The 12,196-nt window shown below is 44.5% G+C and overlaps 1 protein-coding gene across 2 annotated transcripts in view; it reads right to left on the reverse strand.

The window, feature by feature from the left end:
* Positions 1 to 12,196, reverse strand: part of ANO2 (anoctamin 2) — a 309,555-nt gene that overhangs the window by 208,156 nt on the left and 89,203 nt on the right. For both annotated transcript variants that reach the window (XM_033117469.1, XM_033117468.1), the window contains exon 5: positions 3,623 to 3,774. In XM_033117469.1, coding sequence (XP_032973360.1) covers positions 3,623 to 3,774 — 152 coding nt within the window. The remainder of the gene's footprint in view (positions 1 to 3,622; positions 3,775 to 12,196) is intronic.

Genomic DNA, 12,196 nt, shown 5'->3' on the forward strand with positions numbered 1-12,196 from the left:
TATTATACCATGATCAGTTTTAAAACTGAAAGTATATAAAAAGGATTCCTGTGCAAGGACCAAAACAATAAAAACACAACAACAACAACAAATGAATATAGTTTCAGGGTGTTGGGATTATAACTCTTTGTTTTTCAAAATTTCATTTAATGTTGGCACTATGTCATACCAATTAGATACCAAACTCCTAATTATGCAAGGCCTATGTCTGTTCTAAACTTCAAATATCGACCTTTCACTGAGAAAACACAAAACAAAACAAAATAAAAACAACCCTGTGCAGAGCTAACTGTGCTTAGGGCAATGTGCTAGAGGACACACAGAGCCAGGAAATATGCTCCCAGCCTCCTGTCACCCCCATACACACCGGAGCCCATTCACTGGGGTATGTGTGTTTCCAAATAACTAATACAGTGTAGAACGTGATAGTATGTAGACCATTGCTATAAGAACTCAGAGAATAGAGTGCATATTTTGGTTGAAAAGAACAGAGGATTCTTCAAGAAAAAGGTGTCTGGGAACTGGACTTGACGGATCACAGAGGCTGAATGAATGGCGGTGTGTGGGAGTGGCGATTCACATGCTAGCACCGGCATGAAGGAAAGCCCATGGAAGGGAAACACACGGTGCAAAAAGAACAGCAGGCCAAGAGGTCCACACGCCAGTTCCAGGTCAGCCACTTAAGTCTGTGTGACCTTGGACAGAGCCTGGACCTTGGTTTCTTCTCTATAATAAAGAGATAGTTACATCGGGACAGCCACTTCACAAGGGGGGTTTGATATTGTGATTTATCATAAATATGTACTTTTGCCTTTGTCTACTGTTCTGGCTCACAGCTCCCAAAACCTTTGGAATTTCCTGAGTGATAAGAGCGATGAGAGTATCTTTTGGTGCAATATTTGGTCTCTGGTCCTCAGTTCCTGAAATCACTTCTGAGCCATAAAGGTGAAATGGGTGTCTTGTTATTCATAACAACTGGGTTTGTTATGACTTTTGGAAATCCCCTAAAGATTGGGGTGGGGGCCTGGTTGACAGGGGAACCAACCATGAATAGAGGGTTGGAACTTTCAGTCCCAGCCCCTGATTCCCGGGAGGGAGAGGGGCTGGAGGTCCAACTGATCAATTATCCATGATGTCAACCACCATGCCCACATAAGGGAGCCTCCATAAAAACACAAAAGGACGGGTTTCAGAGCTTCCACGTCGGGGAACCAGAATTCTCCTACATGTCACATGTCAGGCCCCAACTCCACAAGGACAAAAGTTGCTTTGTTTGGGACCTTGCCCTCTGTATCTCTTCATCTGACTGTTGATTTGCATCCTTTAATATTCTTTGTAATAAACCAGTAATCTAGTGAATAAACTGGCTTCCTGAGTTCTACCGTGTTTCCCCGAAAATAAGACCTAGCCGGACAATCAGCTCTAACGCATCTTTTGGAGCAAACATTAATATAAGACCCGGTCTTATTTTACTATAAGACCGGGTCTCATAATATAATATAACATAATGTAATGTAATGTAACGTAATGTAATATAATACCGGGTCTTATATTAATTTTTGCTCCAAAAGATGCATTAGACCTGATTGTCCGGCTAGGTCTTATTTTCGGGGAAACACGGTATGAGCCACTCTAGCAAATTAATTGAACCCAAGGAGAGGTCATGGGAACCCTCTGATTTATAGCTACTAGGTCAGCAGCACAGGTAACAACCTGGACTTGCAACTGGCATCTGAAGTGGAGAGCAGTCTTGTGAAATTGATCCTTCAATCTGGGAAATTTGATGCTATTTCCAGGTAGTGTCAGAATTTAGTTGAATGATAGATCACCTAGCTGGTGTGGGAGAATTTCTTGGTGGTGTGGGAAAACCCAGACACATATTGAAATTGGTGACTAAAATTGGTACCAGAATCATTAGGGGAGTAAGCACTCAATGAGGGAATATACGAGGTATGATCAAAAAATATGGTGAATGTTTAAATTTAAAAAATTATTACAGTAAAAGACACATTGCCATTAATCCCCTGCAAAATACTCCCCCTCACTTCGAATGCACTTATCCCATCATTCTTGCCACTTTCTGAAGAAGTTCTGGAGGTCCTCTTTCGTGTCTTTAATTAAGCTGTCATGGCTGTCTCGATGTCCTGAATTGATTCACATTTACCTTTCATGGTCATTTCGACTTTGGGGAAGAGCCAGAAGTCACACGGTGCCAGATCCGGTAAATAAGGTGGAAGAGGACTCACTGTACTGTGTTTATTTGACAGAAATTGCCATACCAGAAGTGATGTGTGAGCCTTTCCATTGTGATCACAAAATACACTGAATGTTGCTGCCAAGTTCCATCCAGTGAAAAGGCAGGGATCTTCAACACACGAAGCGGCACATTGAACCTTGGTAACAGTGCGTGACAAGTTTCAGTGCCGTCAGTTGGGTGTGAGAAGGTTGAGAGAAGGTGTGTTTTAAAGTGTGCCATTAAATCCTCCTCCATCATGAAAATGCTCCATGACACACATTGCTTCTGGTACACAGCAATTTCTGTCACATAAAAACATTAAGGTGTGTCCTCATCCAACTTATTCACTGGATCTGGCACCACGCGACTTCTGGTTCTTCCCCAAAATCAAAATGTTTCAGGATATCGAGAAAGCCACGGCAGCGCAACTAAAGACACTCATGAAAGAGGATTTCTAGAACTGCTTCAGAAAGTGGCAAGGATGATGGGATAAGAGTGTTTGAAGTGAGGGGGAGTATTTTGAGGGGGACCAATGGCAATGTGTCTTTTACTGTAAAAAGCTTTTTATTTAAACATTCACCATAGTGTTTAATCACACCTCATATGCAAAAGCAACAGTATGTAAATGTGTATAGAATTATCTAACATGGCAGAAATGGGTAGGAGATAATATCCACTGAACAGCAGAAACACAGCTCCATGAATGCCATCTCCTCAAAAGAGAAAGATCCTTACATCTTTTCTACCTTTCCATGCTCCTTCTTTTTCCTCTCTTGCTTGATTTTCTTATCACTCCTGATAGTCTTTTACTTTCTCATTAGCTCTTAAACAGAATAAATGCTTGGCTGCCGCATCTCCCACTTCCCACCCATGACTCTCCTATCCAACAGTTTCCCAAATGGCCATCCCTGTGAAGAGCTCTTTGTCCCTCTTCCAGGATGGGCTGTAGAGAAGGAGTCTCCTCAAAGTCAACAAGTGCACGTAGGCAGTTGAAAATACAGAAATCCAGAAGCTTTATCCACCTTCTCTGGTTTATCACAGTAGGTTGAACACCTATTAGACTGGAACTGGGCAGAATGGTTTCCCCACAGAAGGTAAACAGGTATCTGCGTCCCAGTGTTTATGCTCGTCTGCTCCCCGATCCTCCACGCATCATGCAAAATGACTGAAATGGCAGGTTTCCTCATAAGCTACATCACTGGGTGACAGTCAGTAGCTATTTGTGATAATCTCACTTAGGGAAGAAGACACAGGAAATAGGTCGTCATGAGTGCATGTGTCCTCCCCTACCCCTAAGCATGGGACACTCACTTTGTGAGCTGAGCGGTATTTGATTTTCCTTCCCACCCTCCCTCACGGCCATACCCTCACAACTGTCAGACTCACAGATACATTTTCTCCCTGGAGAACGGGTAGGAGAGGTTTTTCATCCTGTCGTTACTGTGCTCTGGGACCCTGGGCTTCAGGGGCGAGCTCAGCTTCTGCAGAATCTCGTTGAACTTCTTCGTAATGGAGCCTTCTGATCTGATCTCGTACATCTATGAAAAAAAGGCAAAACCAGAGATGTGCAAGGAAGCCACACCCAACTCTCAGACAAATGTGACTTCGCAACCAAAGCTGCACCAGGCCCAGGTCCCCTGGAGGGGACCACTCTGGGGAGAGGAGGAGCCTGGGAGAAACAAGAAATAGGGTCCTTCCTTTTCCCCATTGCTTTCACAAGGACATGAGCTCTGGGCCCCTCTATGTGAATGGAGGTGACCAGTGTAAAGAAATGAGTGAGGAGTCCAAACTTTCTAGATGATTTTGTTATATCATCTTAAGGGAAACAGAAGACCTACTATGTGACAGTCACCATAATAAGCGCTTTACACATATTTGCTCCAATGCTCACAGCAACCCAGCTAGATAGACAATATTAGTCTATATTGTGATGAGAAAATCAAGGCTTAGAAAGGTGACATGAGCCAGCAAAGGTCACATGGATAGTTACTGAGTGACAGCTTAGATGTAACTCATGGCAACTTAATCCAAAGTCTATACTCCACAACTACATCACGTAGCATCGCTTTCTTTGTGTGTTCCTCTTAGGAACTATCTTATAAATGAGTCTGCTTTCAAAATATTAAACATCTAACGAGTATCTGCCTTGAGTAAGGCATAGAGCTAGTACCAAGATAATCATTGATATTTATAGTACATAAAACTTTATACGCGTATAAGCACAGAGTACTTTCACATACATTACAGTTTTTGGTCTTTCTAACTCACAGATGTAGTCACTGAGACACAGGGGTTGTACTTCTCATAGCAAAGCTGTGACGGATTAATGATGACCACTAATTTTTTTATACAAATTCTCCTTTCAAAAGGTGGCATTTCTGTTTCCACCCTCTTAAATCTGGGTGGGCTCTGTGGCAGCTTGACCAGTACAGTGGAAGTGACATTATGCCAGTTCCATCCTTAGAGAAGATAGGCAGCTCCCGCCTTGGTCTCTTGCAGCCCTGAGCCACCTATAGGAAGTCTGCAGAGAGGTGCTGAAAGGATGCAGAAAGGGAAAAGCCTAGACTGAGACCAGCCTTCCAGCTGTGCTACCTAGCATCAGGCATGTGAGGGAAGCCTTCATGGACCCGCCTGTCCAGCTCAACCCCAAGCTAAATCCCACCAAGTGACCTCAATCATTAGGTATGTGACCACGTGGAGCAGAAGAATCACCCAACGCAGCTCTGCTCAAGTTCCTGACCCAAAACTCCTAAGACAGAATAAAATGACTGTTTTAAGTTACTCAGTTTGGGCTAATTTGTTACACTGTGCCAGATAATCAGAACAAGAGCCCACTGTGCCAGATAATCAGAACAAGAGCCATCATCCAGATTTTCTGACTTAAAAGCCAGTTTTCTTCGCTATCATGATATCCTCGAGTTGCTTAAATGTAGACAGGCAGTAAAACATGTATGAAAAACTTCTAAGATAGAGATAAAAGCCCCAAAAGACATACAAAGTGCTTTGAGGGTTCAAAGAAAGGAGACAGCACATCCAGTGAGGCATCAGAAAAATGTTTCGTAGAGGGTGTAGTGTTTCTATTGGACTGTAACAGAAGGAAAACCTTCTTTTGTTATCATTTCATTCTTTAATAAAATAATGATGCTAAGGGGAGGAGAAGAACCTCCCGAATCTAACAACCAAAACATAACCACAGTTTATTTCTTCTAATAAATTTTTCTATGCATTTTAATTTAATTTCAGTTACAAAATTGAGACAGTTCTAGTAAACAAACAAACCAAAACCACAGAAGTGTATTAACTAAATGTTAACAGTTTCTTTTCACTTCCAACCCAATTCCATCCTCCTCTCCAGAGGAAATTTCTATTAACAATTTGAGTATGTTTTATCCCAACTCTTCCAAAATACATGTATAACTGAATCCCTTCCTGAACTGTGATTATATTTCACATATGGTTCCACAATTTGCTTTGCTTTTTTTCACTTAGCAATCTATCTATCTACCTACCTATACCTATCTATCTATCTATATCTATATCTATATCTATATCTAGATATCTGTAGAGCTACCTAATGAATGCAAAATATTACACAGTAGACGTGAATCCTAATTTGTTTTGTCATTTCACTAGTGATGGGCATTTATTTTATTTTCTACACATGCTTTATCCTATTTGATCATACTTCTATTAACATTACCTTATAAATACTTCTCACGAATAAGATCTCAACAGATACAGGCAAAGACATTCCAGGCAAACGAAAAAGTAGAGAAGTTTGAGGTGGGTTTAAGAAGGGTTAAATGGCCTGGTTTGTTTGGAGCACGGGGTTCTGATGGGGACACAGTGACAGTCATGGCAGAAAGGCAAAATGAGATCAGTGCACGGAGACCGTGCTGCACAAGGTAATGGGAAGTCGGCAAAGGGTTTGAGCAATGACACAACCAGAGCTATGAATCAAGAAGATAATCGAGTGGGGCTGTGTAAGAAGAATGAGCCAGCTCTCTGAAACAAGAGGGTTGTTTATTTCTAGGAGCACATACCATTTAAGTAAGCATGACCGATGTGCCTGGCTCTTGATGTACGTTAGCACTAATCTGAAAGGCACACTGCAAAGCCAAGCATTTCAGTCAAGATCACACAGGTAGTGTAGACCAGATAATAAATGCTGGAGCATCTGAACCGCCTGGCAAAGCCTGTGTCCTTGACTGCTTTATTCTCCAGCTTCACTGGCTACAACATGAGTTATCATGGGTAAAAAACAATGTGCCATTTATAATAGTGCCTCTGCTAAATCTCTCCTTCACACACATTAGTCACTGCAATGCAAAGAGTCCACGTCTCGGGCATCTTTGGGCTTGGAGGGACCGGGTCAGACAGATGACATTGTCGCAGCACACATCTCACAGGTCATTTAGGGCAGGGTCTGATCAGGCCTGGACCTGCACTGAGATTGCAGGGTACTAATCATACCCATAACCATGTGTCTTTAAATGGCATGGAAATTAAAGGTTCAGAGCGGGAGGAAAGCTGATGGACTCTGCCTTCCAGATGCCTTGGAATGACAGATTTGGACCAACCAAGGGTATTTCTCCATTTGTCCACTTCTCTCCATTTCCACTTCTGGTTTCCTATTCTAATGACCCTTCACCTACAGCAATAAATGGACACCCTACATCTTCTCTTGCTTATGGTTGCCAGATCTAACAAATAAAAATATAAGATGTCCAGTTAAATTTGAATTGCAGATAAACAATAAATATTTTTTCAGTATAAGTATGTCCCATGCAATATTTGGACATACTTAAAAATTATACAAGAACAACAATAATTTTTAGGATTACTATGTCCCATGAAATATTTGGGATATATTTATACTAAAAAAGTATTCACTGTTTATCCGAAATTTGACTGTAACTAGGCATCCTATATTTTATCTGGCAACCCTACTCTGGTCCACTTCTAATCAGTCTCCATATTGGATCCTCAGTGATGTTTCTGAAGCAAAAATTTGATCGTGTCACCTCCTTAGGAAAAAGCCTTCAACAATTATCCATTGCTCTTCTGATAAAGACCAACATTTTTAACACAGCTCATGGGGCTCTCTGGAAGCCTCCCCGTGGTCCTGGCCCCACAGCCCCTTCTTCACTGCACCCAGCAGCTGGCCCTCTTGCAGTCTTTCTAGTAGCTGAGAACTCTACACTCTTCCTCTCCTCCTTCCCTCTTCACCAACTCCTGTTCATACCTGAGGTCTCACTCAGTTGTCACTTGTAGGGGAAATCTTTCCCCAACTTCCTGACAGAGTCAAGTCCCCTTTTCACAGTATTTCATGGGTCCAAATTCCTCCCCTTCATAGCACTTGTCACAGTTCTAATTTTACATTTATTTGAGTGATTATTTAAGTAATGTCCAGCTGCTCCACCAAACCATAATCTCCATGAAGGACAGAGATTCCTATTCTTAAATGAGTGAATGAATGAATGATAAATGTCTGGGACACCAGCATGGATGACAGCAGTAGCTACCACTGGGGGAGCCCAGGTTGGGGACAGAACAGCCATTAGGTAACAGATCTTGGTAGAAATAAACCAGGCTGGAAAAAAGGCCAAAAGCCTAAAGCCTCTGGCTGGCTGAAAGCCTTCCCCAGTGCAAAGGCGCTCAGGAGCCCAGCCCTGGCAGAGATTAGGAATGTATTCAGTTGGTGCAGATTAATAACCCAGCAATTCTCTGAAGACCTTGTTCTGGCAGAAGGTTAGCTGAGAACCTCCAAGCAGTTCTAGACTCTCATCTTGGAAGTGGATCTGGCAGAGCTCATTTAGAGAAACAGGCATAAATTGTGACTGTTTCTTGATGGGGGGGTGGAGGGGTGCTACAAATCCCTGAGAGTAATATTGTCTGCTTCCAGGAAAAATGTAGGTGTAGAAGGCCAGCGTCCCACCAGAAACCTCCAGGTAACATCCACTCCACAGCCCTGACCAAGACCCAGCACAAAAAAAATGCCCAGGCTGAAACACCACAGCCAACCTATGCTGGAAAGAGATTTCCCAGACTCGGGGACTTTTGCAGGATGGAGCCAGACACATACCCACAATAAGACACAATGGGTGGCCCCATGGCACCATACCATGGCCAGTAGGCTTGGAGGACAAAGGACCTGCTTTCTATCTCCATGCCTTTGCATGTGTTGCATCTATTCCCGGAACTTCTCCCCTCCGTTTTCACCTGGATTACTCCTCCTTCTCCTTCACCACTAGGCTCAAGTATCAACTTTTCCAGGAAACCTTCCTTGGCCACTCACTTCCTGTCATGCTTCCTTAGTACACAGTGAACAAATACCTGTGTCATGTTCTTCTCTTATTCTTGGTTCATTTATCTGTCTCCCCAACAGACTGTAAATTTCTATAGAGCAGGGACCACATCCCATGTGCCTGGCACACAGTAGGAACACAATAATGTCTGTTGATGAATGACCTGGGTCCTGGTCCTTGCTGACACAAACTAGCTATGTGACTTTGAGCAAGTCACTCCCCCCTCAGGTTCTTCATCTCTTGAAGAAAGAACTGGGGAATTTCCACTTCCCATATTTCCCACTGTGATGGAGTAACAGGGACCAGATTTACCCCACCTGAAACAACCAAAGCATTTAGGCAAAAAAAAAAAAAGAAGGAAGGAAGGAAGGAAGGAAGGAAGGAAGGCAGGAAGGAAGGAAGGAAGGAAGGAAGGAAGGCTGTTGTGGTCTGAATGTTTGCATCCTCCTCCCCAAATTTATATCTTGAAATTCTAATCCCCAATGTGATGTTATTAGGAGGTGATCAGGTCATGAGGATGGAGCCCTCGTGAATGGGATTAGTGTTCTTATAAAAGAGACCCCACAGAACCCCCAGCCCCTTCCGCCATGTGAGGACACAGTAGAAGGCATCAGCTAGGAACCAGGAAGCGGGCCTCACCTGACCGTGCTGGACCTTGGTCTCAGACAATTTCTATTGTTTATAAGCCACCAGACCTGTTCTGTTTTGTTATAGCAGCCCGAACACAATAGGACAACAGTTTTCAAGCTACTGGACATCAGACAAGGAGTTCCTGAGAGACAGGAAACAAACAAGGTGAGTCTATGATTGCTCCAGCTCCCCGCCTTGAGAGAGGCTCTAGGCCCCAATGCAGGAAGGGGAAATAGGCGAAAGCCAGCAAATTTCCTGAGCTGTGGAGACAGAACTTTACGTATGGGGAGACCAGGGCAACTGGAGTTCACAGGACAGAGTACCCAAGAGAAAACCTCACAAAGAACACCAGAGATCTGCAAAAAGTCCCCCTTGGGCGTGAGGAAACTACCCAAGACTGAAAGGTTTGGGAACAGCACCTATTGCCACCAGCCAGAATGGACAATTTCATCATTGCCAGATAGATAGAGTGCTTGACAGAGTGTGCAGGTCAACTCAGTCGTGGGGGTAATCAGTCCAAGATTTAGCACTGCTCCTGACCCACCTAACAAACCATAACAGAGGGGAGTGGATTCAATGGCTTGTAAAGTATTGTCCAAGTCTAATACTCGACGGCTTTAAACATGTAATGAAGAAGACACATTCATTCACAGCATGGACATTTCTAGGCACTTCCTGGATACCAGGCGCTGAGCTTGGTGCTGGAGAAGTACGAAGATGATTGGGGCACCTTCCATATAGAGAATGCTCTGCAATGCACCCCGCCCTTCCTTCCACAGGTACTATTTCATGAGGCCACAAAAACTCTGCAAGGTGTGCCTGTCAGGTAGCGTTAACATTGCTATTTTACAGATGAGAAAACCGAGACTCAGAAGGGCAGGGAGTTGCCTGAGTCCATGGTGAAACCAGGCCTGCAACCCGGGTTTCCTGATTCCCTCATCCAGGCTCTTTCCTTAAACTTCTGATTCTTGGAAGGGCTCCATGACCCCCCGAGAAGGAAGCAGGCTGAAGCTCCCTTCCAGCCCCCACCAATCCCGGCAGCCTGGGCTCTCTCTTGTATTCAGCAGGATCCAGGAAAGCCACCCGATCCTCTTTATTATTATTAATACAATCAGCAGCGGCATCATTATTACTGTTATTCTTGGACATCAGAGAATTAGGAACATCCTCAGAAATGGTAAGACACATGTTAGCCAGCTGTTCCCCATTATGCCCTCCTTGGGTACATGATACGCCTTTCATGTGCTTAAAATCATAAATAATTTTTAAAGTATGTTGCTCTTATTTTGTATTCCAGGGCTCAAATGTGGTTCTCATAAAGGCTCGCTTTGGCCTCATTGTCACAGCTAAGAGATTTACTGAGATGCCTTCTCTTCTTACTTCTTTTTTCCCCTTGTCTCACTCTGCCTCTCCCCTCCAGAGGGGCACAGCAGTGTGGTCTGAGGGCTGGTTTGTTTTCTTCCTACATTGGAATCATGTTCCTTTCCAGGATGCAGGGAGCCAAGGCTATAGTGATGTCTGTCATGGACACATACCTGTTTCTATCCCCCTTTTACAGAGAAAGAAACTGAGGCACAGCTTACTAACACGCCCAATATCAGATAAACAATTAGCAATCCAATGACCCCAGAGATCAAGGGAGATGTGCAACCCTATGAGATATAAACAATATCATCCTGATTACCCATGAGTCACTTCTCTACAGTGACCAAGAGGGTCTCTCCCTGCAGCTGGTAGGAAAAATCGCCCGGAAGAACACAGACCAGGCATAAAGATGGAGCGTGAACCCAGCTGTGGACATGTGTGCCGCTTACACCCCACAGCCCACCAGACATGAATTCAGATTAGCTGTCTCTGTTAATTCATTTGTGCTTTCCTCTGCTCCTCCAGTCACTGGACAGCTGAGGGTCCACGGTTATTCTTTACAGTATCGTGCTCATTTTGAGAGGCAGAGCTGAGCTGAAGTTTATCATCACACCCACCTACACACCTTTAGCGTCAAAAGGCTCACCCACAGAGAGGTGCACAGAGAGGATGGCTGCGCCGCCAGGTGAAAGCCCATGGATGAAAGAAGTTATGAGGAACAGAAGCTAAAGATGTCGCAGCGCGTGTTTGTCCACTGCTCTCATCCCCCGTTGGTGCCTGAGAGGGCAGAGGGCGGGACGAGCGCACACACACATACACACACACACACACACACACACACACACACACGCGTGAAACCGGACCTGAGGAGTTCCACGCATAAGCGACTTGCCCCTTGCGAATGACTGCTAAGCCGTTCACCAATCAAAATGCACTCAGCACTAAGCGCCGCTGAGATCAGCTGCATCCTAGAGCCCAGAGGCAGGCTCTGATTGCACACCAAGCAGCTGACCAGTCTCGTCATCCTTACCTATGCCGACAGGTCGATTTCCTGTCGATAGCAATGCTGAGCGCAGACAGTAATATATTTATAAAATGCACATGCTCTGATGTGGAACTCTGTATTCACTTAAGGTTTTTAATTCTGTCTCAGTTATGTCTTCCACCCATGAATGAATCTTCGCTGACTTTAAAAATGTGGGATAAAATCCAAACTATTTACATGGCTGACTAGGCCCTTACAAGCTGTGCCTCCTGCAGCTACCGCAGTCTCAGCTCCCCTCTGCCCGCAGGCTCTACGCTGCACGCACACTGGCCTCCTCTCAGTTCCACACACAGGACAGGGTTTTCTTACCTTGGGGCTGGAGGACAGGTACTTCCCTCTTCTGGGAAGGTTCTCACCTGCCTTCCCTACCTGGCAAACTCCTATTCAGCCCTCAGGTCTCAGCTCCAATGGCGCCTTCCCGCGCCCTGCCCCCCAATCTAAATTAGTTTCCTCTGGTTGGCTCTCTGTCCACCGAGCTCTTTTTCTGCTATGGGTGCCTCCCAGCTCATAGCCAGCTATCTAACATCTGCATCCCCACCACACCGAAGCCACATGGGCCAGGACCAGTACAGTCCCCACAGAATACCAGCCCCCAGCAGGGTATCTCATACA

Source organism: Rhinolophus ferrumequinum, chromosome 10 (genome assembly GCF_004115265.2).
Source record: "Rhinolophus ferrumequinum isolate MPI-CBG mRhiFer1 chromosome 10, mRhiFer1_v1.p, whole genome shotgun sequence".
In the NCBI taxonomy this organism is placed as follows: Eukaryota; Metazoa; Chordata; class Mammalia; order Chiroptera; family Rhinolophidae; genus Rhinolophus; species Rhinolophus ferrumequinum.